The sequence below is a fragment of the Rhipicephalus sanguineus genome, chromosome 4, assembly GCF_013339695.2.
Source record: "Rhipicephalus sanguineus isolate Rsan-2018 chromosome 4, BIME_Rsan_1.4, whole genome shotgun sequence".
Lineage (NCBI taxonomy): Eukaryota > Metazoa > Arthropoda > Arachnida > Ixodida > Ixodidae > Rhipicephalus > Rhipicephalus sanguineus.
The window spans coordinates 108,385,734-108,412,870 of record NC_051179.1 but is presented as its reverse complement, the minus strand read 5'-3'; the positions used below and the strand labels follow the sequence as shown (position 1 = coordinate 108,412,870).

At 48.4% G+C, this 27,137-nt stretch overlaps 3 protein-coding genes across 3 annotated transcripts; 2 read left to right on the top strand and 1 right to left on the bottom strand.

Annotated features, from left to right (window-relative positions):
• The first annotated feature begins 651 nt into the window (after positions 1–651).
• Positions 652–10,683, top strand: LOC119391488 (neprilysin-1-like). Its single transcript, XM_037659166.1, has 8 exons — positions 652–787; positions 3,379–3,459; positions 5,261–5,422; positions 6,774–6,860; positions 7,365–7,567; positions 8,083–8,265; positions 9,396–9,482; positions 10,540–10,683. Exons 1-8 carry the CDS (start codon positions 652–654, stop codon positions 10,681–10,683), a joined length of 1,083 nt encoding a protein of 360 aa, XP_037515094.1.
• LOC119388926 (neprilysin-1-like) lies at positions 9,396–21,532 on the top strand. The gene is made up of 13 exons (XM_037656277.2): positions 9,396–9,482; positions 14,526–14,757; positions 14,974–15,072; positions 15,198–15,275; positions 15,832–15,944; positions 16,695–16,753; positions 16,874–16,925; positions 17,812–17,879; positions 18,050–18,180; positions 18,520–18,585; positions 18,663–18,770; positions 20,136–20,212; positions 21,302–21,532. Exons 2-13 carry the CDS (start codon positions 14,569–14,571, stop codon positions 21,399–21,401), a joined length of 1,140 nt encoding a protein of 379 aa, XP_037512205.2. The 5' UTR covers positions 9,396–9,482; positions 14,526–14,568; the 3' UTR covers positions 21,402–21,532.
• Positions 21,533–24,157: 2,625 nt separating this feature from the next.
• On the bottom strand, positions 24,158–25,793 carry LOC125758404 (uncharacterized). Its single transcript, XM_049415495.1, has 2 exons — positions 25,557–25,793; positions 24,158–24,565 (listed from the first exon to the last, which is right to left on the bottom strand). The coding sequence occupies exons 1-2, from the start codon at positions 25,787–25,789 to the stop codon at positions 24,208–24,210; spliced, it is 591 nt and encodes a 196-aa protein (XP_049271452.1). The 5' UTR covers positions 25,790–25,793; the 3' UTR covers positions 24,158–24,207.
• Positions 25,794–27,137: the final 1,344 nt, after the last annotated feature.

Below are 27,137 nucleotides of genomic sequence, written 5' to 3'. Positions count from 1 at the left end.
GTGCAGAGTAGCGTTAAGTTGAAAACTCTTCTTACATATGAAGGCAGGTTTTCAGTCGCCACCACGCGTGCAAATGTTGTACGGCTACATTCTGTGTTAGCGACAATGCATTCGACGCACGTTGCAGTCATCAAGTGGTAGAACTGCTCAGAAAGAGCAGCTGAGTATCCGTCCTACAGTTCGTGTGATAGATTTGCGTGGTATACACAGGTAGGTAGATATATTCACCAGCATATGAATACATCTCAGGAGGATATCTCTTTATTCCCGCGTAATTCAGTTTCTCGTTTGTTCAACCGGTATATTAGAAACGTTGGACAGCTTGCAGTGAAAAAAAAAGCCAGGAATAATTTAGGGAATATGATGCCCCTCCCAATTACGTAACAATACATAACTATATGAACAAAGGGGCTCATTCTAGGAAACGTTACGGTGCTTAAGTGCATCATCACCGTCGCACCCAGAACTGACGTTGTCTGTGCCTCAGAATTTGGCTATAGAGGACATGTTAGCCAGCGGTCTATGGTTCTTAACTTCCCGACTTCATCTTGGGCCACGAAAACATCGACTCCGAGATACGTATACTCCTTTTCTTATCTCGGAGGCCACAGTAAGTTCAAGCACCTATGGACGCGTTCTCTCATTTCCGTCATGTCTTCGCGCAGCGAATCGCACAACCAGCCGGACAGCTTCCTGAACACGTGCGTGACCATCGTGGCCGTCCTGATTGTCATCACGCTCATCGTCATGGTCATCATTCTGCTCAAGTGCTTCTCCGGCCGCGAGGGTGAGTGAGCGATGGGTCCGTTCAAAGCCTCGCGAGGGGCACATTAATCCCGCCTAAAGTTCAGTGTGACGCGCAGCATTCTCTTCTACGTATTTCGGGCGCTGTCGTGCTACAACGCCTTCAGAGTCATGATTATGCCGTCATCCAGCGCGTTAAACGATGCTGCAATACGGTATTAACTTGGGCCGGCTGAAGTCTTTATGTTGCGCCGATTCATAGAATCACCGCGAAGAACACACTCAGACGGACAGAGGTTAACGGGACAAAGCGCTTTGTTAACCTCTGTCCGTCTGAGTGTCTTCGCTGTGATTCTTGGAATCGGCGCGTAACCGAAACTTCGAGATCAACCAATAATCCTCAATCTTCGTTTTATCGGATTGGTTGGTGCATACTAGAAATGGGTAACAGCGTAAGAAACGGGGCAAACAGACTGAGACGGGCAGCATCTGTTTGTCCCGTTTCCTGACGCTGTTACCTAATTCTTCTATTAAATGACGATATGTGTGTACCCTTCGTATACGTCTGTGATATTGCACAAGAGTGCTATTCTGGAAGTTTCTTGGTGCGGGTCGCCACTTAGAGCTTTTCGTACCGCTCTGGTGAAACTACTTCGTCCACCGCGGCGGCATATCGGTTGCGGTGCTCGGCTGCTGGCCCGAAGGTCGCGGGTTCAATCCCGGCCGTGGCGGTCGCGGTTTCAATCGAGGCAGAGCGCTAGAGGCCCGTGTATTGTGCGATATCAGTGCACGTTAAACAACACCAGACGGTCAAAATTTCCACAGCACTCTATTATACGGCGTGCCTCGTAATCATATCGTGGTTTTGGCACTTCTAACTTAAGTCCACGTGTATTAATGCGTCGTTTAACCAGGTGCCCATGTGTGACGTTGCGATGCATGTTATAAGAAAGTCGAATGCATCAGATTTTGCTTACAAGGCTGCGTAATCGCGGAGGCGCTTTTACGGGCTTTAGGAGCATCTGCGCACAAATGACTCGTCCATCACGAAGGTGTGCGTCCGGTCCAGAGAGATAGTTGGCCTGAGTAACCACGAAGATAATGTGTACGACCGTAAGATATCGGTTAACATGCCTACCGCTGAGCTCAACGTCATCGTCATCTTCAGGCTGTTGCGTGGTCGGCCTATCTTAGGCCGGCCCAACTCGGCTTGAGTATCTCAAGCAAGGAACGCGTCTTCAAGGTTAAAGGAACAGCCTTCGATGCAGTATGTGAAGTATCATGAGTCGTTATTTGAACGTTGTGGGTTCGGATCCTGTCGACGGAAAGGATGCTTTATTGTCCACCTCAATTCATTTTTCAATTTGTTTCATAAATGTTCCACTACATTTAATTAAAATGCTCTATTGTCTGTTCGGTTCATTAAGTTGTGCCTAGCAAAGAAGCGAACGCCTAGAAAAAAGATCGCCAGGCCTGCGCACAACACGCAGCAGAGTCACAGCGAAAGCTGGAAGAGCGGCCTTTCCAAAGCCTGTTGTAGACTATCTTGCGGCAACTAATACAAGTACACATGCAAGGTATCCACTACGCCATAAACCACCGTAACTTTCATGAAGTAGGCAAGCACCCACTATGCCATTGTTCGTCAATCTGCGGATAAGCGAGGTACCCGCTACACCTTTGTAAGGTGCTATGTGCACACTGTTGATGCTGCATGTGATTGATGACGATGAAGAAATATGGCTGAGCCTTTTATAATGAGTTGGAAGCATTCAACGACCCACTCGTTGCGCAATTCGCATTGTGTGACGCCTGGTTGTTATTTTACTCTTCTACGACAATATATTACACCTAAATGTATAGGGTATTTTTGCGAAGGAGCTTCTAGCACCAGTGTGGCTTTGTGGTAGAATACTCGACTGCCACTCTGAGGTCGGGTTTCAAATCCCATCCGTTCCTAGAAAATTTCTCTCGTTTCAGTTTTTTCTTATTTCTCGCGATAGCGGTTACGGACACCGGCGCCGGCGCCGGCGGCGTATAGGTACGGCGCCAAAATCGGCTCTTGTTGTCATCCGATAACAGCTTTCGCTGTAATATATAGGGTCCTCAAACACCATCACTGTAACCACACCCGTGGCCGAGAGCACAGAGTGGCTGCTTACCAATTTTTATGTAGGTGGTGGGTGAAAGCGAATAACAACAGCCGCCACGTGGTATCTCTTGCCCAGGTCGACGCCATCGCTTCGTCTTAAAAAGCGAGGTTGAGGGCACGGCACCTTACCCGCTGTTAAAAGTGCTAATGCTTAGTTGATGACGATAGTCACTAAGAGCAGCCGACGTTTCTAGAATGTTTTCTCTCGTTTCATTTTTTTCTTATTTCGATAGTGGTTACGCACACTGGCGGCGGCGACCCACTACCCTACTGCCGTTGTGATCGGATAACAGCGTTCGCTGTAAACGTTTCCCGTGTTTCGTTGATCCACCTTTCAGTCATCCGCAGGTAACGCCATATTCTGTTATCGTATTGACATCGGAAAGGCGAAACGCAACACTTCCACGTGCGCGAGATGTGGGAGAGTCGTGAAACTGCTCAATTCACACGTACTTGTTTTTTTTTCTTCTTCCTAACTGCAGACTGTCCACGCGCGGATGGCCCCTACAACCCGTACAGCAACGTGTCGCTGACCTGCGAGTCCGAAGACTGCCGCGACTACGGTGAGATGGAGGGACGTCCCCTGCAGCACGCTTCATTTCTACGGCGAGGCTGTTTGCTCGCTGACGTGCCATGTAGTGCATAGGCGCGCACACGGAAGGGGGGTGGGGAGGCAGAGGGGCACCAAGTCTGCCCCATTGACTTATTAGGGAGGGGGGGGGCGCTGCGATGAACCTTCGCCCCCCCCCCCCCCTGTAAGGGAACCCTGCGTACGCCTATGGTGTAGTTCACAGTGCATCCCGTACAATCGCAAAAGACGCAAGCTACACGCCTACCTCTGGTACGTCTTCCACGTTTTTCTGCCGTCGCGGTGGTACGGTGCTTACGGTGCTCGGCCTTTTACCCGCATGACACGTGTTCGATCCCGGCCGTGACGGTCGCATTTCGATCGAGGCGAAAATAGTTGAGGCCCGTGTACTTAGATTTAGGTGCACGTTAAAGAAAGCCCAAGTGGTCGGAATTTGCGGACCCCTGCACTATACGGTGTGCCTCGTAATCATATCGTGGTTTTGGTGCCTAAAACCCCACATATTATTTCATTTTGTCTTTATTCCCCTTGCTCCTTGCCCCTTGCCTTTCTTATTGATACAACGAAGGAATCTCTCAAATATTTGCGCGCACAGCAACAAAAGTGAAAACAAGTGCACATTCATTGCTGCATGCGCTTCGTTTTTTTTTCGTCTTGTAGGGAGTATTGCCAAAGCGCTGCACATCGCCATCAGTTCGGCGTGGCACTAGCACGTTACCCCTGGCAACACATTGAGGTACATTAACCCGCATGCGCCAGAGCATCGTCAATCATATCCTTACAATCGTGGTCTTCAAACTAAAGTCAACCTGAAAAAAGTGTTTTTGGTCTTCCAACAGGGCTTAAATGATAGCCATGATGTTGTCACATTTCACAAAGGAACTGTTTCACTTTCCGATGCGCACAGTAATAGTACACACCTAAGTAAATACGCGTTTGAACAAATACAAACCTAAGTAAATACGCGTTTGAACAAATTGTTTTTTGCCTCGATGGTTTTTCATGTCGCATGAATATTGAGTCGGCGATTACGGTGAACGTGGGGACTCGGCCTCGTGTGTGTGCAGTATTGAACGTTTATAGAGCGGTACCGCATAGACGGGCAAAAGGGCCAACGACGCGAGCGCTAACATCAGAAAATGGGATAAGAAACGGAAGACTCTGTAGCGTATGCCTAAAGGCGATGAGCTGGATCAAGGAAGCTACACGCCAAACAGGCCACGTTAAACAGTGATTACTATTCCTATTAGAGCGAAAACTGTACTTCTCCAGCTAGAAACCCAGGAAACGTCTGGTTCCGCGAGTCTGATCTTCAGGCTGTGCCTAGCTCAACTCCGGCGAAACAGCTTCAGCCAAGCACTAGTGTGGCAAGTCCGCGAAAACGAATAGCAGCAACAAGGCGAGTATTTCTTACCGCCATCGCCAGAGGCGTTGGCAGCATCTAAGTTCACTCTAGGCGTTCGCGCCTAGAGTGCCGAGGGCGCAAAGCAGCGTCTTTTTGTTTTGTAGAGCAACAAGTTGACTCTGTTATCGCGGCGCGCAGTTGCAGCATGTAAACTTCTCGTCATCCTCGCCTAAACCAAGACATATGCAATAAAGTTAAATATCTGCGAAATGATGGTCTAGTTCTTTCCCAAAGCAAGCGAAACCGAGCTATGTCTTGGCAAGCTTGGTTTAACCACGTTGAACCCCGGCAAATATTTTGTACACGTGCTCTCTCACTACTCAACCCATGCTCGTTATTTGGGCTGCTTCACTCTGGCGCATTTATGCAGGTTCCATGATGCGCTCGAGCCTGATCTCGTTCATGGAGCCGTGCGAGGACTTCTACGAGTTCATCTGCGGAGGCTGGATGAAGGCAGCTCGCGTGCCACACGAGGAAGTGGTGTACAGCAGCCTGTCTGACGTCCACCGACGCGTGGAGAACGACATCAGCGGTAAGTGTCTGTACCACGCCGTGCACGTATACCACACACTCAAGTTATAGATTGTGTCCGTAACGGCAAAGTCACATAGATTATATGCCAGTTACAGAAAGGCACGATCTTTGCTAATGGCCAGTCGCCTTCACTGTCTAGCGTCAGGACCGACCGCAACTATGGTTATTGATGACGGTTCTAGCATACTAGCCTTTTGAAAATTACGGCCCCTATTTTCCGAAAGATTAGCCATGGTCATGTAGGAAATCGGTTATGGGGATCCTTCAAGGTGGAGAAATGAAAAAACGGAGAATGTTTAAGAGGCAATTCTCATCCACCCGTTGTAGCGCAACGAGAAGATTCGTATAGATTTGTGTAGCTATGTGCTACATATTGGTGGAGTGTAATTTCTTATTAGTGATAACTGTGGTGGGCACATAATCACGCTAGTATACTAATTTGCCGCAATCGAGCCAACAGATATAAATGCGGTGGAAGTACCACGTGTCCTTATTAAGGGCCGCATAATGCTCAAGCCGCGCAGCCGGCACGCACAGGGCGTGTGGCTTGAGCGCAAAGTGGCCCTCAGGGCATAAAAAAGTTTAGATGGCGTTGAACAACGTTGCGAAAAAGTGGCAATCTGGCAGCATTTCGCGAAGTGAGTCACAAGGTGAAGGCTTGCTCTTCGCTCATGTCAAATCGGAAAAACGTTAATTTACCCGTAGGCAGCACGACACCCGGACTAAACCAGTGCCACTTCGTCGCAACCGTGGCTCTCCTGGAGCATAACCATTCAAATAACTGACCACTCGCATTGGTTTTCCCTGACGTATACTGTATTACTGGTGTTATTATTCCGCAAAGTTCAACCGAAACAAATATTTGACAGTATACGAGATCAATTATGTCAATAGAACCGCATCCAAAATGTAATATTCGGAGACCATCACTTTAGAGCCTTCAGTTACTCCTCTGTCGCTTCGATGGTCAGCTTCGACAATGACAGCGATGCCTGACGTAAATGTACGGCAAACACTGGGAAGAATGAAATATTAAGAGCACTTTGCATGCATTAGCATCATTGCCCTTTGTATTGGCATGTGTGCGTGATTCTCTTTATGTAAAAACATGTTTTTTCGGATGTCTTGGTTAAGCGTCACCTTGTTCGAGGCATTGCTAGTTAAGGTCTATAAAAGAGGAGCACGGGCGCTCCTGGCTGATATGTCATGCCTCCTACCCAACAGTGTACCAAATGGTTATGGTAAATTATGGCTGTCTATATTTTGTTATCGAAAAGTCACGCTATTTAATATTATTTCGAACCATCAGCTTATTTACTTATCGTCTGCGTTTCACATGTGATACGCAGACATCCTGAACAACACCGTGATATCGTATCGTGACCAGACAGCAACGCAGAAGGCGTCAGCTCTTTACCAGGGCTGCATCAACATAGGTGAGTCCTGCTCGTCTCTTCATTCATGTCAACTCGCGAAGTCCACGTCGTGTCATCAATATGCCGAGTTTCTGTTGCTCCTTTCTTACCAATGCATTCAACTCTCGGTGCCAGTATTGTTTATATTTGCAATAATGAGCAGGTGAACTAAAGCCCGCAATTGTTGGTCTAATCGATCGCTGTAATTGAATTAACAAAGAGCAACTAATTAAAATGTTTAGCATCGATACCAAGGTGCGATATTTCTGTACACTTCGGCTCCATATTCGTGATTGATATTTAGGACGGCGCTCATACATGCTTCTACAAGTTCAGTCCTGTGATCGCAACATATTTCAATCAATCAATCAATCAATCTTTATTAGTCACGTCAAAAAGGTAATACATTGCAGATAAATATGCAGGAGGAGGTCCCAAGGTTACAAACCGCAGGCGGGACCTCCTATGCTAATACATTGAAAAATCTAAACAGTGAACAAGGAATAGCAAGAGCCTTCGTTGCAGACCTCCGCAACAGCAAGGGTGTCAAACCCCTGGAAGACCTGCTCCGGTATTTTGAGCTTGGCCACTGGCCCACTCTGAACCGGACGGCGGTGTTCCGAACATTCTTCATACTGGGCAACATCATCCGAGAGCTGGGTCTGGACGCCATCATGACAGTTCGCGTCGGGATCGACTACCACAGCAGCGACAGATACCTAGTCTACGTGAGCGTGCGCTTGTCTGTCTGTCCTTCTTTTTACACAGCCTGTGTAAATCTGGGATGCGTGCGCAAGGGGGGGGGGGGGTGCAACTGGTGAAGTGGGTTAAGGGAACACTGCACAGGAGCCACCCATTTCCCAACCATCTATGACAAGACTGAGTGTAACGTTGCCGAAGCAAATGCAGGACAGTGTCTGTCTATGAAATGAACTGAAGCAGACTATAGGAAGTGCACGGGATTTCATTAAGTTCCCATTCCTGTGTACCATACGGGGGCACATGAATGTGTCTTTCCACACGTTGCATGTGGACGCTTCAGCGTCTTCTCTTATGGGACATTCGGTCAGACTTGTTGAGCCAGAGCCCGAGATAAATATTTTACAAAGACGCTTTGAAATTTTGCCAACTCGCGTAGAGGACGCTGTACGTTATCATCTCCCAACACTTGAAAATAATTGTAGTTTACAGGCAATTCGTCTAACTTGCCTTTGCCTTTAACGTTGCCACACTGTACACGCAGATTGGGCAGCCGTCGTTCGGCGTAGAGCCAGTGGTGTTGAGGGGCCGCTTCCGGTCGCCCTTCTTCCGCATCTTGCACCGGTACAAGATCTACATCTACCGATGCGCGCTGCTCATGGGCGCCACCGTAGCGGCAGCCGACGTCGTCAACGAGATTGTCGCCTTCGAGGCCAAGCTGGCGGCCGTAAGTTTTACGACGCTGAATGTGTTCGTTTAAAAAACACCTTTTTACGCTTTGCCTTTGTGATGGGGTGGGGATAGTGGAGAGGGGAACAAGAGGTGAGGTGGGCAAGAAGGAAAGTGCTCTGTAGCTGCACCTCTGACAGCCATCTATAACAAGGCTGAGTGAGAATATGGGGTGTACTGGCTCACCCTCGTGAGATTTTCTTTGGCGTTTTATTTTTTTTAGTTTTTTTTTCAACCTGTCACACGGCAACGTCTTTGTAGCTATGAAGTGCATTTATCAACGGATCAATGGTTTCGAAAATGGTGGCGGGCAACTACTGAGATTTCGGTGCGTATTCACAAAGCAGTTCCACTGCCACGCAACAGCAGCGAACATAACCTCAGCGCATTAAGTGCAGCGAACTGCCAGCTTCGTGTAATGCACTTTATGTGGACTTCCCTGCACGTGAATACAGCTACATATATGACCGTAATACGCGCGCATCTCACAAAACACCCATAATTAAAAGACGTTGGTACGTTGATAAAATGTACCAAAGAACTTTAGCGTTCGCACCAGTGAACAGAAGTGTTCAGGTAGTTACGCGTGCTACCAATGCTAACAATGCTGGCACCGTGCACGTAGTCACCCAAGAGCACAGCAAGTGTTCGCTAATCATGCCCACTCTCGCTCTTAACGGCACGTCAGCAACTCTGCCTCTTCAACATATCCGTGTGCGGCCCAAGCTTCCTCGCGTGCGAAGCAACCTCGACAACACCACTGCAGTTGCTTTCGGATCACCAAAGAGTATGCTCTATTCTATGTTAGAAAGGGACTTTGCCAATGGTAAGCAAGAATATGACCAGTGCAGTGCGTTTCTCGATGGACATCATAACTACGTAGACGTGCGCCGAGTGTGTAAAATGCTGCAACTCTGTTACTAGGTTTTAACTGTATAAACGGATCGGCACACGAACCCACTATCGCTGCTAATTTCAGATACCGTGGTGGCGCCACGGAAAGAGCCAGTTCACGACACGTTAATAGAGGTTGTACGGTATAGTTGTATAACGATTCGTTACAGAGACGCCTGGTCATTAAGACCGTAAATGAATTACTGCTGTATCGAGAATCCATTGTTCTTGCAGATTATGGAGCCGCCGGAGGCCATCCACAACCCGAAGCGAGTCTACAACCTCATGAGCCTGCGCACACTCGAAGGAGCCATACCAGAGGTGAGATGTGATTTCCTCAGATGTGCATCTTTCCGTAAGGTCAACTTAACCTTGAAGATGGCCGAGGCGAGCGGCGCTACGCGTTTCGTTAGTACATTTTTGGAAGACGTGCTCTGCCCCGCCTTTCTAGAGTCATATAGCCCATCTTTCTTTGCGTTTATCTCGTCGGGTAATTAAGTGATCATGTGTGCGTGATCAAGTCGGAGCGAATGGCAGTAACTATAACTGCTACGGGCGCGCAAATCCGACCATAAAAGACGTGTATTTATAACAATACACTTGTCCGGGAACCCGCTCAGGAATATTAGTATTGGAATCCCTCGTTGCAGCGCTGGCGTACTGAAAGTGGTATTGCTGATTGTTTCTTAGACTGCCGCTTTGGCGTCACTTGAGCGAGCAGAATTTCAGACGCTTTGTTTTTCTAACTGCACGTTTTATCTGAGACAACTGTTAAAGGTTTGTCGGGAAAACACGAGCACTGTAAATGCAGCCCGAATCGGGCGTTCTTAACCATTTTTGTCTAAAAATTACGCGCTGTATTGCATTTCCATAACGACTCTATTTTCGTCGTGGATTATAATACTGCTCATGAACATTAGCCAGTGTTGGCGTTTTCCTTTGCTACACCATGGAAGCGAGCCCTATTCTGCATTGTTCCCCAAAACATATTGAACATTCCTACGTAGATGGCTGATGTTAGTTCAAGACAGCGTTCTTTGCGACGTGCGAATGAAAAGAGCGGTATGGTGAAACAGTAAAAATAACTGCCATAAGTACTCCGTACGTTCACCTTGCCATCACAATCCCCCCATCAGCCCACTTAATTAGGATATGTAATTTAGGCAGACGATATGACGCAGCGTACTATTGGCAACAACACTCGTGATATAGTATCTACAGTGCGTGCCACAGTATACATGTAAACTACACGCGTTCATCAGCCGCATGTATTCGTTTAACCCTGCCGGGCTGCGTGTCATATTCTAGCCACCACTTTGTAAATGCTAAACGCGCTGGTTCGTGTAGCTTATCGATACCATCCGACTGCGCGCTGCAGATCCAGTGGACGTTCCTGCTCAACACCATCCTTCGAGACGTGGGCGTATCCATGGATCTGAGCGACCACGTGGTGGTGCTCCATCCGCTCTACCTCAAGAGGCTCGCACGACTGCTCAAGGAGGTCCCCAGGCAAGAGCTCTAGTTGTATTGGGAATTTAGGTTGATTCGCTGTCGAGTGCGTGTCTTCAGGCTAACTTTGTACGAATTGAGAAACATTTATCGAAGAAAAGAACGTTAGTCTAGAAGTCAGCATATTTTTGTCTGGGGGCAGATAGTCTTCTTCTTGGCGAATTGGGCTGTTACAAGAGCGGCCCGCATTTCAGCGTGCTGTTGTTTGCATGTAGGCGAGACGAATTAGCTGTGGAGTACACAAGGACGAATAAGGATTGTGGCTCGGGAGAATGGCGGCGACAACTGCCGCACGAACCACTTTTGGAAATAAAAAAATAATTCACGCTGTCCCTTACGCATTCGCGTAAGACGAAAGCCATCTTTTTCGTCTTTTGCTTCTTCTTCTAAGCCTATTGTATGGATCCATCCCCCCTTCCCCCGAACGCTTTCTGCACCTAACGTAGTTTTGCAGTGCCTCCAGGATCGGAGGCATCACAGCTTCCTGCATCTCAGGTGGCTTAGCAGCACTGCCTCCGAGATCTGCTCACGTTTGACCAAGCGACTATGCCGTGTGATGATGTAATCGTGTGACGTCACGTTATATGATGTCACAGTGACAATTTAGTCACAAATTTGGGCAACCTGCAACGTCATTAGGACGTCACATGATGGCGTCATCTGACGATCTTTTTGCACCGCGCGTGTTGACGCCGACGCCGCCGACGGTCAGCTTTAGTGTTCGATGAGGCACCTAAGGCTTTTGCCTTAGATGCCTCATCTCGTGGGCCGTGGTATGAGATGTCTCGGAAGATGCCTGACGCGAGCGCAGTGTTGCTATTTTTAGTGTTTGTTAGAGGCATAGCGAGTCTTATGGCTGTTCAGCAATATCTTCATTTTAGCAACCAGCGGTTTTACTAATGGGGCACAGACTTGGGAGATGTTTAAGCTTCGCCTTTAAAAGTCGAACGCGTCGCGTTATCGGGCCCCGTTCGCATCACCTTCTCATTCGCTTACCATGCTTCGCTTATCGGTGGACAGGAACACCCATGCGCGCGACATTGTCCATTAAAAACTCTCTCTGGGCGGCTTCTACAAGTACACTTGCGGAATACCCACAGCACAATAATTCTTCATTTAGCGAAGTAGCGAAGTACGCACTGCGCGCATGTAAGGCAATATGCGCACCTACGTAGATTCACGTTGTGTTGATTATATGAGGCTGGTGATGACGATCAATTATGGCTGTGCCCTTTGTAAGGTGTGACGCCTGGGGCAATTCTACAATTCTGCCACGTAACATTACATAGCTGCTTACGTGACTTCTCACTCGACATGACGCATCTGCAGGATCTTATTTGTTTTTCTCTGACTTTCATTATTTGCATGCATCGGTATTTATTTATACATGCATCGGTATTTACGACGCCGGATTTTGTTTGACACGGACTCCTTAGAGAGTCTGAGAGTTGGGGACCCAAGAATTTTGTGAGCCGCGAGGGCGCATGCGCCGAACCCAAGCCACTTTTGGGATCTTACGCTCGCGTTGACCCCAGACCCAAAAATCGATAACTAGCGTCTTGGGTCACCAGCGAGACGACGCAGACGCAGCGCGGGCGACGACGTATTGTGGCCCGCGTCTTGCATGATTTTAATTTCGCCACGTCGGGCCACTGACGGCAGCGGATACCTATTGGCGGGAAGATGCAACTTCTACACAAAAACGCGTTCCTGTAGCAACTGGCGCTTCGCGGGAAATCTGAATTTCCTTGTCAGCGAACGTGGCTATTGCACGCCAGCAACTAAAGTTGGAAACGCATACCGCCTTTTTCGCGAGTGAAGAACGAGACATGCAGAGGACGCCCGCGTTGCCGCCGACCACGTCGGTTGCTATAGCAACGGTTCAGAAAGCATTTTCTCTCTTTATGTTGCGTCTTCCCGCCGATAGATACCCGCTGCCGTTACCGGACCAACAGATGCGCGCCGTTGTTACTTTATCTGGTGGAGCGCGCTGTGCATGCAAGCCGAGAAGTGTCCCCACCTAAAGAGTACACATCTACACCATACTATTTCTCTTAAAGGAACTTGGGAGAGGCGAAATTAATGTTGCGTCTACTGGTAGGACGCGCCCTGCATAGAGGTCCTGGTTTTGGCACGGATACCTCCTAACGTAGTTTTTAACCGTAGTTTTGGCTGGGTTTTGTGAAATTCACTTTTGTTAGGGTGCTTCCAAAACTGCCCTCTTCATCTAGAGCACACCTCATTTTAAAAAAAACATGGTTGATCCCTCCGTCATAGTCAACACAAAAGTGAAACGTGTCTTCACTGAAGTAATTGGTTGTTTATTGTACATTGATATGAGAGCGTGCACAATGACTATTGGTGTTTGGCCGCTGAGCCCCGTTTCACGTGGATGCAGCGACGTTGGCGCCTGGTAGCGCATTTTCATCCCCATGGCTAGCGTCCATGATCATGATTAAACCTTTGTAGTAGTTGAAGTAGTAAACACACACCTGAACACAGAATATGGTTAATCCTGCGCAAAGATGTCATGAAAAAAGCACATAATAAACACTGGTACTCGATGTGCGCTCATCCAAAGCGACGTCACTTGATGGGAGAAATGGCAAGGTGTACACCCCCCAGTAATCGGGTAACCTATGCCTCTGCTCATGAATGCACTACCACACAGCGCTTCAAGAACGCGAGAGGCGCGAGTTCGTTGCTTGAGCCGTAAACGCCCGAAGGCGTTCCACTTCCCGCTGGCGTCTTTCTCGCGGATCACGTGTGGCATATATAAGGCGCGTATTTAAAGCCTCGTGAATGTGTTTCGATAGCGCAGTGGGTACAACGCCCGGCATCTATCGCTGCGGACTGACGGGCCGCGAGTTCGACTCCCTGGTCATCCGCGTCAACAAAACTTTTTGTTTTCGTCGTCATCTGTTCGTGTTCATTTTACCAACGTCAATTCCCTGAAGGAAATGACATAAGTGAAATTTTAGTGGGCCCCGGCATCAAACAGTTTCGTGTTAAAAAGTCAGTTTCGCCGCAAGGGCGATACAATGAATGCGAAAGCAACATAACGGAATAATGGAAAGTTAACGAAGAAATTCTGGCAGCTCACTTCATTAGCAAACACGCCCGCTACAGCGAGCCAAGTCACCTTCGTGTGGTCTAGTTTGAACGCAAATTTTGTGATGAGACCACTACAGGTACCAAACTATGAGCCATCTGTTGAATCCCCCTCTGCCTCCAGAGCTAAGCGCACGAGCACAGGCGACTACGCCCCGCAAGTCAAAGTGCGAGCGCCCTCCGGCTCCTGTATCCATGCGGCGCGACGAAATGCGTGGAAGGCGACGCCTTTTAAAGCGCTCCCTTTCGCCCTTTGCGCCATTTCGCAGGTGATAGTGAACAAGCCTCTGCGATGATGAAGCACCTCAGAGATGTGCGTTCCACCAACGGCAAGCGGTGTATATAAATAGCTCGCCTTTAGCAGGCCGGAGTATGCATGCGTTTGTGGCCGAAAGATGTTGCGCGTCCAACAGCGGAGAAAGGGCTTGCGGGCCCGACTCCCTCGTCGCGCAGATCGGAAAAATTTCGCGAGAATGTCCATATAATTGACATCGCCATAAACCACGAACCTTCCCTGCATGTAAACATCTTCAACTTGATTTGAAACAGTGCAAAATACAAAGCACACGGAATACGAAAGACGAGCACTCGTGTTGTTCAGTTTTCTTCTGTGTGTTTTGTATTTTGCGCTGTGTCAAAAACGAATCCAAACCATGTGGTCCAACTCTCCTTATTGCAACATCTTCAACCTATCGCTGTTGCCACTGTGGCCGCGCTCCGACTACCCTGCATGTGCGACCGCAGCTCGGCGGTGGCCAACTACCTGGGCTGGCGCATCGTGCAAGTTATGGGCCAGTATGCGACCGAGCGGTTCAGGCGGGCGAGGTTCCGCTTCGACCGGTACCGGTACCTGCTGCAGGACGTGGGCGAGGTTCCGCGAGAGTGCGTGCGCCTCACGTCACGACTGCTGCACTTCGCCGTGGGTCGGCTATACTTCGACCGGCACATCTCACGGCCAGCCGAGCGGTACAGGAAAGTGCGTGCACTCATTACGGACACTCTACCACAATGTATCTGTTACGCAGGTGCACATTTTCGTTCTAATATCGCACCTCTGACATCGTATGTTTCTCGTAAATCACAAAAAGCCTTGCCTTGCGCTGAGTACAAGCTTGTCCCCAAGATTTCCCGAGCGAACGCGCACGTGTCCGCCAGTCGGTGCCATGACCCTGAGCGATGTGCTCGTTTGCAGCTGTACGACATGGCGGAAGAGCTGCGGGACGCCTTTGCCGTTCTGATCGACCTCAACACCTGGATGGACTCGGACACCAAGGAGAGGGCGAGGCAGAAGGTGCGTCCGTGAAGGAGACCGGTCTTGTTTTACAGCACTGGAACGTCTTTCTGTACTGGCAAAACTATATTTCGAGATCTTGCAGATTTCACCTTAAACAGACGCGTTCATATTTTTCTCTCCAGCTGCATCACCTGCAGATGAACATCGGCTTCCCGCCCTGGATCAAGAGCGACCGGGACCTGGACGAGTACTACAAGGACGTGAGTGCATCAATGCGGTGCTCGCACTATACGAGAGAGCGCGAACATGTTGCGATTAACGAGGGTCGTCTTCCTTGTGATCTATTTTAATAGTCACTTGTAGCTGCGAGGACCACAAGCAGTCCAAATTATTAGGTAGATTTCAAGACATGCTTTCACCTTGTCGGTGCTTCCGCAAATCTTGCAGGTAGTATAAAGCTGTGATTAGGCCAACGAGCAACTATAGTAGTAAGCACGTTTTGTGCGGGCTGCGGAGAAGTGCGCTTAGCTCTCATGGTGGTGCAGGACGAGGGTCAGGATAAAGATAAAAGTGCTTTTCGACAGGAGTAGAGCTGAGAAGGTGTGCCCCACAATCTTTCCTCAATTACTCTAACAGAAGTCGCCATGGCATATACCTCAATGTTGTCTTGAAATCCAGACGTAACGGTAAAGCAACTGGATTTGCGCTGGCATCACACCTCGGGGATGGCCGCAACGCATATTTTTTTTTTTGACAACCGCCACCACATCCCGTATCCCTTAACTCTTCATTGGCCTTGCATGATCATAAACGCAGGTCCCGGACCTGCGCAAGGAGGAGTTCTTCATCAGCCTCCTGCGCACGCTCAAGATTTACAACCGCATCATGTACGCCCGCCTGCGTCGCTTTAAGAAGGCGGAGGACTTTGGGTGAGTGTGGAGCGCCCCTGTGTCGCGCTGTTCCTTCGAGTCCCTGCCGAGCATTGTTCTGTCCAGAGCAGTAATGCTCATTCTTACCCGATTTCGCCGTAGAATACCGGAATAGGGTTTATCATTGCTGTGTTAACGTAGTGTTCTGCAGGTGTTCGTTATAGCTCGTAGGGAGTATCCACGCGAATACGCGCCGTCGGGGCACAATTACAGGTATACGTACATTTTCGTCCGCCTGTTCACACCGCAAGCTAAATGCATTTAAAAACGGGTTGTAAATTGTATGCGTGTTTTAAAGGCTTCGTACAACGCTATAATAAATGTCAAAGATCAATAGCTAGAAATGATAAACATTCCGTATGGGGCATTTAATTCTTGCTTGTTTTCGAGAAAAATGCAAACAGTTGGCCCGCAGCTTCAGTTACTGCAGCGATTAATTTGGCGTCAAACACAAGCCGGCTTTTTGCGTTCAGCTCATCGTTTTCGCACAGGAAAATAACTTGACGAGCTATAGAAACCAAGAATGGCTAAAGTATGTTGGCAAGTTGCCCCATACGCCAGACATTTGAAGATGGCTGGCTTATTAGCAACTGAGTCGTACAATCTTTACGCTAGCAGAGAAGAGAGCGTCAGACACGGCGCCGATTTTGTTGCCACTTGAGACAGGGTTAATAAGGTACGTATTACAATCGATACAGTTAAACCTTTCATGCAATGTCCAAAATAATGTTTACCACGATTTCCTCGCAGGTGGATCCCTCCTTACCCATCTACCATGATGCATTACAGCCTACTGGGAAACTATATGCGTATGTGCCGCTAGCTGTCCCTTTAAGCTTTACATTACCTAGCTACCTACAGAGTCGCGTAAAACCATTGTCTAGTCCAAAGCTCTCCGCTTAAAAGTGGTCTCTTCTTTTTCCTTCTAGTTCTCCCAATCGACTACATTCAGTACCCCTTTTTTCTACTGGACATGGCACCGTAAGTTGGTCATACGCATAATCTTTTCGGTTTTCCCGGACTTATTCTCGCCCCTCTCCCTTCGCCCCATCCTACAGTTTGCCTGATTGCACTTCGTGTAGCGTTAAAAAATTTAGTGGCACTTTCGAATGGAGCCTGTAAATAAAGCAACCGGCCACGAGGCTCGAGCCTACGGAAGACGCCCGCACTGAACAAATAGCGAATTGGTTTAACACGAAATAACACTGGGGACAACACTTCGACAAGGACTTGTCTTCGTCAGAGCAGCAGCTGCCTTCCTTGGCAGCGTTTCCTGTCCTTCCTGCTTTCAATAGCCTCCCTGCCCTGACGAAGATTAGTCATCTGGTCGAAGCGTGTGTTCCAGCGACATACCCGGTTCAACGTATTATAATAAGTTCAAACGTGCATTTTTCCAAGAACTTCTGTCTTGTTTGGAATTCCACACTGGAACAGCAACTTCTTTCGTACTAATAAATGTCAATTCCTTCTCTTAGTCGTATTCCTGCCTGCCCTCGCGAAAGCCGGCACGGGGCTTTCATGCTTAGAGCGAGAACATTAGGCAGGAAAGGAAAACGGTGAAGTAATTGTCTACACAATAATGCGGCGACTCTGGGCTGAGCGTCTTACTGTCTTAAGTTCGGTCTTAAGTCCACTTTATCTAGTTGGCCTCGGGTGTCTGCATGAACTGGGAGTTGATGAGCAGCACTGTTTGGCAGAGTAATGGCGTTGTCCATGTTGCTCGATGTATAGCTATAGCGGTTTGCAGAAGCGGATAAAAGCTCGTTGCGCGAAATGTTTGTTTTTTTTTTGTTCGTTTGTTTACTGTTTTTGCTGTAGAAATGTTCGTGCCAATGTAACGTGCCATTTCCATCCTTGCCCTGGACAGACCCATCAATTTCGGTGCCCTCGGAACCATCATGGGGCAGCAGCTGACGTACGGCTTCGGGGAGCAAGGTGAGGCAAAGAATCGATTGATACACGCCACGGTGGTCCAGTGGTTATGGTGCTCGAATGCTGACCCGTAGGTCGCGAGATCGAATCCCGGCCGCAGCGACCGCATTTTCGATGGAGGCAAAAATGCTTGTATCTCACGGCCATTGACGCCAGCACTGTTCTACCCGCAGGCGCTCTGTACGACGAGCACGGCAAACTGGTGGAGTGGTGGTCTCGCGAGACCCACCGCAAGTTTGTCACCGGCGCCCGCTGCCTCACTGAGCAGTACGACCAGTTCAACAACCCCATCACCGGAATGAAGGTACGAGATAGTGGATGCTGATCGGACTATCCTCGACGTTTATGCGACGCAATTTTGCCGAGAAACGATCGATTGAATTGCTTTGCACATGCGATTTTAGCTCAGCTGGAACACTGTTAGCTTTCGGTGGAAACATTACCGTGATCTTGTGTGTGTGTGTGTGTGTTTGTGTGTGTGTGTGTGTGTGTGTGTTTGTGTGTGTGTGTGTTTGTGTGTGTGTGTGTGTGTGTGTGTGTGTCTTGGCTGAGTTGTGCTGGGCCTTTCCTCTTTTTTTGCTGTGTTGTATGCAGTGTGTTGTTCGTGTAAGTGGGGTGATCATAACCTCTGTCTTGACCGCAGCTGAGCGTCAACAACACCCTGGAGACGAGCATCGCCGACAACGCGGGCCTGCGACTCGCCTTCAAGGTATGTGTTGCCGAAGAGAAGCCAAAGACGGGCATTTTTCAAACAGACCGCTTATTGAATCCTCCTTCCAAACACAGGCCTTCCGGGTGTACATGACCAAGTACGAGGAGCGCTACGGCATGTACTCCATACCCGGCATGGAGCCCTGGACCATGGAGCAGGTCTTCTTCATCGCGTACGCCCTGGTGAGCCATGTCAAGCTTTCCAACCCATAACTGTTTTCGAGCGGCGAGAGCAAGCTACCTCTGGGGCTGTTGTATGCGGGTGCAAAACAAAAAAAAAACGCCACGCCTGCGCGGAACATCCAGCACAGTCGCAGCGAAAGCTGATGCAGAGGACTTTCTAAAGTGCATTGTAAACTCTCTTGGGGCGACTACATCAAGTACAGTTGCAATGTATCCACTGCGCCATAAATCATAATTTTGCGAAAGAGTAAGTACCCGCTACGCCATTATTCATCATTTTGAGGAGAAGCGAGACATTATGTGCATTATGTGTCTGTGAGACAATATGTGTGCTTTGGTGATGCTGGTGCGGATGACGATGAATAATTAGCGGAGGCCTTTGTAATGGGTCTGAAGCTTTCAAACACAGACTCTTTAGGCAACTCGCACTGTGTAACGCGTGGTATTACGTATTTTATTCTTCTATCACGCCATATTACACCTGTTAACGTGATTTATTGCCGACATTACGCCTGTATATAGGGTCTTTTTGAGACGGAGTTTCAAGCGCCGTCGTGGCTCTGTGGTAGAATATTCAACTACCACACTGCGGGCCTGGGTTCAAATCCCGTTGAACCCTGGTTTTCTTTTCTCATTGTGCGCGATAGCTGTTACAGACACCGGCGGGGGCTCAAAACTATGCCACCAAAATCGGTTGTTCTAGTAATCTCATAAGTTTTCCGTTGTAAAACATTACTGCTCTTGCTAGTGCTTTTGAAGGTACTAAGGTATCAGCGAAAAACGCGCGTATATTGCTCCGTGAACTCAGCAACTTCAACATCGTTCCGTGCTATGCACAATTACACAGCGTGGTTCATGACTTCTAACTTCAGCTTCTTCGGTCTATCAACTAGCGCATTGCTACGGTTGAAAAGCCTGCTGTCGCGAATTTGCCCGCTCATAATCGTCACTGTCAGCACACTTCGCCTTGCTCGTAGTGAAAACCCCATTAACGCTAGTAACGAGCATTTATTGATGTCTTTAACGCTAGTTAATCTATGAAAAACTTACAAGATTAGTGCGTGTACAGGGCCAAAACACTATTCTGGAAAGAATGCCCTCACAGTGAGCAATAACTGCGAGCAGTGCATCTGAAGGCTAGAATGGTGACAGTGACGGAAGGCAATTGCACGCTTCTCTTTTCTATATTCATGCGTATTTTTGCCCAAGGTTTGCTCCACCCTCTTGCGTAATGGCCAGTCAGCTAACAAACATTCATCGTCCTGTTATTGAATTACGTATTCTCGTTGACATTGCGAAGAACAATAAACACTATGACTTACTAACGCCTTCTTTTCTCCGTTTTCTTTTTTTTTTTCGCTCCAGTCGCGGTGCGAGGTGTCCCGGAAGCGCTCCATGTACTTCTACCTGCGCCCCCGTGACCAAATACCCAACCGCTTCCGGTGAGTTGTCATCCATGTGATATGCAGCGAGGACGTTCTCAGACCCACTGTTAAAGTAAACAATGACTTGAGCAAACGTGGATTCAAGCTCTCTGCTATTGTATTGCTAAGGTCTCTCGCGGGAGCTTAGCAGCGCAGTATTTTTTTAATTAAATAATTCGTGATCATCATGCATACGCGTCATATTCCTGCCTCCACGACAGCATGGACCAGTGTCGACAAATCTTCTCTTTTGCGTAAAGTTCTTATCTCACTGACAGACGTCCGTGCACTCACAAATCATGATAGCGTCAGACATGATAGCAAGGAGGCTATCGCAGCTGAAATGGCCCATCTCAGGCAGGGGCGTAGGTAGAAATTTTTCCGAGGGGGAGGGGGGGCACCTTCTTAACCTCAAGTTGGGGCTGGGCAGGCAGATATGATCGAGTGTCATTTTCTGCTCTGCATGATATGGCGAGAACAATAATCCGTAGTGTGTGTGTGTGGGGGGGGGGGGGGGGGGGCGCACGGGCTCGGTGTGATACCCCCTGGCTACGCCACTGATCTCAAGCAACACATAACGTAAGCTCCCTGGACGTGGCGTTCTGTTCCGCAGATTGGTCGAAGCAATGCCTCTTTGGCGAACAAAACTAATTTAATCACCAACGCCTCCGGCCACAAAAACCCCAGTTTCGAAGGTTTCGTCATCATTACAGGCAAGTGTTGCGCCTACGCGGTCGCGTTTTTTTTTTTTCGAAAAAATATTTCATGTTCTGAGTACTACAGTCATTTTTCTTTCAGTCTACAGCTTAGATATAGACGACCCATTGCTGCATCGCTAATTCTTAACGCATTTAAACTTCTTGGATGCTGTGCCTCACACAGGACTTAGGATTCAACCTGTTGGTCGTCATTACGTTTTTATCTTCCGTGGGTAATAACCACAGGCGGCGTAAAGATAGCTTTTAACATATTCGGGTCAGAAGGATTGAAGGAAGTCAGCAGAACACGGAGTCTCAAACGAAGTGTGATGAGTACCCCAACTCGTGCTTGTCTTCGAATACCTTTCTACGCTTTCTTATTCACAAGTGGTACTCGCGTGTTTCGCAGGACCATCATCCCGCTGATGAATTTCGAGCGGTTCTCGGCCATCTTCAACTGCAAGACTGGCTCCATCATGAACCCAGACCAGAAGTGCATTGTCTGGTAGCCGGCCTGGCCCACCACGCGGCGTCCCGAACGGCCGCACGCGCTGGCGAATATAAATACGCCACAATCTTATCGTTGCCGCGACTCTCTGCTTTCCTTAACCTTCCTTCTGCAAGTGGACGTAACGTATCTTAGTGGGCGCAATGCTTCGAAGGTATAAACACAAAACAAGATACATTTGCCTACACCTGCGCGGGGTGTGGCAGGAAAGCGGGCAATGTTTTATGAATGGTCAATGTACCTCCGTTTCTTAAGTCGCCCGCATTCTATATGTACTTCGAGTAAAGTTTCACGTATTAGTAAATAAAAAATTCACGCGCATTGTCCTTTCTGTATGTCTTACATGGTTGTAGTATTCTGTGCATGCGTTAAGCACTGAAATGTCTTTCATCATTGCCAAGTGTACGAGCAGATTTTGTAAGGCTACGCTGGAACTGTATATCAAGAGCATTCCTTACTCACTTTTTTATTATCCGGAAGATTATGCGATTGCGTTCAACGCTTACCCCGTAAGCTTTGTCCAAAAAAAAAAAGACGCAGATGCGTTATGCATTTGCCGAAGACGACTGGAATGCAACAGCCATCTTTTTTTCTTCTACATTGTTTTTTATTCATCCCATCCCTCCCCCACCAAACCCGAAGGCTTTTCACACCAACATGGTTTTGCAGGGTGTCCGCGATCGGCCCACCTTTGACCAAGAGACGAATACCGTGTGATGACGTCATCATATGACGTCCCGTGATGTGACTTCATGATGACGTCGCAAATTATGTCGACCTGTGATGCCGTCATGACGTCATCTGATGTCTTCACATGATGAAGACTTCTTGCATCACTTGTGTCGCCGACGCCGACGGTCACCTTTCGCATTCGATGAGGCATCCAAGGCTTTCGCCTACCAAAATCCGTGCAGCCTTTAACCGTCCCCTTCAGTGAAATAAAGGTTTCATTACTTCATTCTGTCAACCAGATGTTTTGATGCCTCATGCGAGAATGGCCACGTGGTGAAAAGGCCGGTGTGTAGTGCAATAAAGCACATGAATCACCAAAAACCACACGCGCATCATGGTTCAAGGCACGAGAGCTCTGCGTTCACTCCGTCTTTCTAGCATTCGCGTGACTGAAAAAAATCACGCCATATCCACGGAATGAATGATGATAAGTGGGCGAAGCTCGAGAGGGGGAGATCATCGGTAAAACCGTAACCCTCCCGTGAATGTTCGCCCATTACATCATTAAGAAAGACGTGAGACTGTGTGCGTATATACAAACCAACTTTTATTTTGTTCTTTTATTTTGTTCGTTTGTTCTTTCGTTTCTTCGTTTGTTATTTCATTTCTTCATTGTTGGATGGATTGCGAGGTCCCTTCATTATGACGGCTTTATGGTCCGTGAAGTGAAGTGAGAGCGGTTCTTGTACTGGTTGCGCGCGCTGCCGCCGCCTTCCGTGCCCTTCGTTCCGCAGCCTTGTATTCCATCTGGCGACTCTGAGCTAAAGAGAAAGTGTGCCAAGAGGGAGCCTCATGGCGCGTTACTTCTGAAACGTCGTCGTCTTCTTCTACTGCATACCAGAACGCGCGCAGAAAAGAAGAAAGTATGCCACACGGGCGAACACGCACGAGACTCTCAATAGTCAACGTCGTCTTCTTCTTCTATTGCATACAAGAATGCGCGCTTCTCACGAACTAGAGATGGCCCCAACTAGGTGGTTACAAACCGGTCACCGAGGAAGGACAGACCCACGTCTTTGGGAGCTTCGCCCCTAAAAATAGTGCTGTTGTCTATAGAATATATAGCATGCTTTATATAAGCTTCCCTTGAGGTGTCTGATGAGCCATTGCACTCGTTGTTGAAGTGGCGCGACCAGCGAAACTGTGTAGCACGCACCCGGCCGAGAGGCAACTCAGACTTTTCATAAATGGCTCAGTCATTTTGAATGAGTCAAAATGCTAGAGGCCGCGTGCTTAAATTTAGGTGCACGTTAAAGAATGCCAAGTGGTCGAAATTTCCGGAGTCATCTGCTACGGTGCCTCTCATAGTCATAACGTAGCTTTGGGACATAAAACCCCAACAATTACTTGAGCAGCACGAGTCTTTCGGCCGCGGCATGCATCGTTTGGCTTGTCGCACGCGCTTGGCATTTCGTACATATTGTTGAGGAGCCCTTTGAACAGCAAGAGTATTTTTTGCGGTATTTTCCGATTCGTGACATTTTAGTGGACGTGTGGTGAGCAGTGGGGTTTACCCAATATATTTGGCACATGGGTTGGGGTTTACCGCCCGTGTGTTCTTTTCAACCCTTCACGTGCTGCGCAAGCAAAAAGAAAAAAAGGAGACAGGATAGAGCGCAGCTACCAGTTGCTTCTTTTGAGATCAAGAAGCCAATGCATAGGCATGTATACCACAAACGCCATCACTCAGCGTGCCGACCGATGGCGCTAGTTAAATAATTCAGTAAAATGACGGCGATCTGCTTCCCTAGCTTGTGTCGGCAACGCCAGCCAAGCAGAGGAAGGCATGGCGAGGCCTGACGAGATCACAAGGATGACAACTCGCTGTTGTGGACGGCGTCGTTGTCAGCGTAAGCAAACTGACGGACATGGCAATTCGAACGTTCATCTAAACTCTCGATTTAAACTGCGCGTCCACTGTAAAGTGTTTCCATACGCAAACAATTTTTAAAATATACCCTTTCCCAAGCCAGTATGGGACTGTACATTCGTGCAGCTCTCATGATTTACGCTTAATGCAGTGCGCCCGTTGTAAACGTTATATTGCAAATAAGGCAAATCTTCTCAGCCAGCACTCAGCTCGTCGGCCTGTTTTCGCACGTGACCATGCAGGCTTCGCGGGTGCGAAACCGGTTTGCGCCAGTCAGGCACCGGAGGTCACGCAGCACACCGGGCGATGAGCGCAGGCACCGGATGCGGCCATCGCTCGTGGACAAATCGGCAAAGAACGGGTACTTTAGGTGACGTTGGTCGCATGCAACAGCCTGAGGTGGACCGCACGGGGAACGCCGGAGTCCTCCCAAGCACTGCGTTCGGCATTCGTGGGCCGTACGGAAGACGGCGCTGTCGTCGGCCGGACACCCGCCCGACGGGAAGTTCCATGGGACACACTTGCGGCCCTCAAAGAACCACCAGCTGGAGAGCACGTCTTGTCTGCACGTGTACAAAATCAATGAGACATCACTCCATTCCAAATTCCCCTACCTAATGCACGGCTGTACCGGCTCCAACAAACCCTGCCGTCGCAAGCCTCACCTGCCAGAACGCACCAAAATGCCTTAAAGAAGCGTGGCAGCGGGTCACGCGTTAAATACGTAAACAACATATTTGTATTCTACATTGACATCGTTTACGCTTGCTTTAGCTCACTTTTTAAATTGCATTAGCAGTTTCTTTTGTGTTCTTCAATGCGTTTCTACTCTGAGATTTCCTGAAAACAAGTACTTGCAACTAATGCATTCACCTAAGGCGACTCAAAGGCGAGTTTTTTTCTCTTCTCAGTCGATGTATTGTTTCTGCCGCGCCACCTCCCAAAGGCTTTGTGCACTTCACCTGGTTTTGCACTGCCTCCGTGATCGCACTGCCTCCGCGAACTAAAAAGCTAGGAGTGCTCGAACAGCAAAACATACAAATGGAAATGAGTATATAGCAAACAATGTGCGCTTTATTCTACGAAGGGGACCCTAGATTAATCTCGGTTTACCCTTCAGATGTACAAATAAAAATGCACAAAGAGAACACACCACATAAATAAGCATTACATTTTCTTTTTTCCCCCGGACATTATCATTACTAAACCCGTTCATTCAACCATAATTGAATAATCGAATAAACCGGTTACGAAATTTTAAAAAATAATAATTCTGGTGTCTAAGGCACTCCTTACTCTAACTCAGAATTTTCAATCCCAGTAAGAGCCTATGGAAGTTGGAATCGAAAAATTAAATACTGAGCTTAAAAAGGCAAAAACCGCGATTTGCATATGATACGCAGTGTAGTGGGGACTCCAAATCCCTTTTCAGCACCTACGCTTCTTCGCATGCAGTTGCAGAACGTCATAACCTCGAAGCCACAACGGTGGGTAAAACGACAGTCCAACTGCAGCTAAGCCAAGCGCAAGCCACACGCTCTCATGTACGTATACCTGGCGCAGCTGGTGAACAGCGGCTTGGCGAAACACTCCTCGGCAGGCCTTTGCCTCGTGCGCACGCAACTTCGGCGGCACAGGGCAATCGACGCGAACCTGTTGACGCCACGGTTGCAAGAGTGCACGGTGTCAGTGGCCGTCTCGACGCAGGCATTCACCGAGCGACGGTAGTGGAACTCGTGCTGGTCAGAGTCCGTGTGGCAGACTGTGTAGAACACGTCCCCGCACATGGGACGAGTCTGCAAAGAGAGGAGTGTGGACAAGCTATGCATCCCAATACCAGGTTCAAACAAAAAAAAAGAAATATTCTGTGGTGTTATAGGTAAACACTAAAATATCAACATCAGACACGTAGTCATAGGGTACTGTGTTAATCCAAAAGATTTTCTGTTAGTCAGTGTCCTTTGCGTTTGGGTGGCAACCTCCGCTAATGATAAGTGCAGCGTCGTGACTGTCTCAAATTTGCGTGTAGAAATGCCTGTAGGCCCAAGAGATGCTTGCACTCCTCAGTTTCTGTATTCCCCAGAAACTAATGCGCTTCAATTTTTCCGGGAGAAAAATACAGCTAATCCTGACCGCTGGACATATACCGAAGGGCGGCTGGCCAGTGACACAAACCACTTGTGAATGAAACAACTTACGAATTTTTGGCCCATAGTGATTAGATGCAAATCCTAAAAAACTTGCTAGGCAGCAAATTGTTATCGACGAATTCTTCCACCTAAAATTGCAGCGCACACTTCTTTGTCCTCTTAATTCTTTGTCCCTGCGTTCATCTGAATATGATTTCATGTCTTCGCGTATCTAATACACTATCATCCTATCATACACTAACACATGTTTTGGTTTAGAGCTATTATTGTGTGTTCATGTGCGGTAAGCTTGCCTTAGGCTTATATATGCATTGGCGTATGAAAGAATAAAGCAGCTGTTAGTCAGCGCTGGTGTCGTACGTTTCTTTTCTGCGTGTGTGTCTTGTGCGTTTTCGTTGCAATTTTAGCCTCAGGATTCTGGTCACGGTGAAAGATATATACCGCGATTCTGGTTCAGCCGTCTCGTTTCTTCCCTCTTGTGGCCTAAGCCTACAAGAACCAAAGCGTTCCCACGCGCTCGCGCCACCATGAGCCACCGGACGCTCTTTTTTCTCTGCCTGACTGGCCACGAGTGGCGCGGCGTTACAACCATAAAATGGAAAACTAGCGTGGGTCGCCAGCGATACGACGCAAAGGCAGCGCGGGCAACGATGCAGCATGGCCCTCGTCTCGCATAATTTTAATTTCGCCACGTGTGGCGCCCCGTGCGTTTCACCCAACGCCACGTGCGTTTGTATTCTGCCGTTATTATCCTGGAGAACGAATGACGCCTCGCGTATTTGTCTAAGGCAGCGCGCTGCGGAGCGAGGGGTCGCAGATTGAAATCCCCGGTCGCGCGCTTCGGAAGTTTTCTTCTGAATTACTTTTATTTGTAGCTTTTATGTGCATATATATGCATATACATATACGGGACATAGCCTACCTCCAACGGCTGTCAATATCACACGATCGCGTTTTCTTTGCAAAACATGTAGTGTCTGAGATA

What these genes read in the sequence shown, in the direction of transcription:
- LOC119388926 (XM_037656277.2), top strand. Translation starts at nt 14,569, where the DNA reads ATGGGCCAGTATGCGACCGAGCGGTTCAGGCGGGCGAGGTTCCGCTTC. An exon ending in TGGACGAGTACTACAAGGAC is followed by an intron (nt 15,276 to 15,831) that starts GTGAGTGCATCA and finishes TCATAAACGCAG; the next exon opens with GTCCCGGACCTGCGCAAGGA. An exon ending in TTTCTACTGGACATGGCACC is followed by an intron (nt 16,926 to 17,811) that starts GTAAGTTGGTCA and finishes TGCCCTGGACAG; the next exon opens with ACCCATCAATTTCGGTGCCC.
- LOC119391488 (XM_037659166.1), top strand. Translation starts at nt 652, where the DNA reads ATGTCTTCGCGCAGCGAATCGCACAACCAGCCGGACAGCTTCCTGAAC. An exon ending in CGTGGAGAACGACATCAGCG is followed by an intron (nt 5,423 to 6,773) that starts GTAAGTGTCTGT and finishes TGTGATACGCAG; the next exon opens with ACATCCTGAACAACACCGTG. An exon ending in TCGAGGCCAAGCTGGCGGCC is followed by an intron (nt 8,266 to 9,395) that starts GTAAGTTTTACG and finishes TTGTTCTTGCAG; the next exon opens with ATTATGGAGCCGCCGGAGGC.
- LOC125758404 (XM_049415495.1), bottom strand. Translation starts at nt 25,789, where the DNA reads ATGTGCGGGGACGTGTTCTACACAGTCTGCCACACGGACTCTGACCAG. An exon ending in CTGTTCACCAGCTGCGCCAG is followed by an intron (nt 24,566 to 25,556) that starts GTATACGTACAT and finishes GTACACGTGCAG; the next exon opens with ACAAGACGTGCTCTCCAGCT.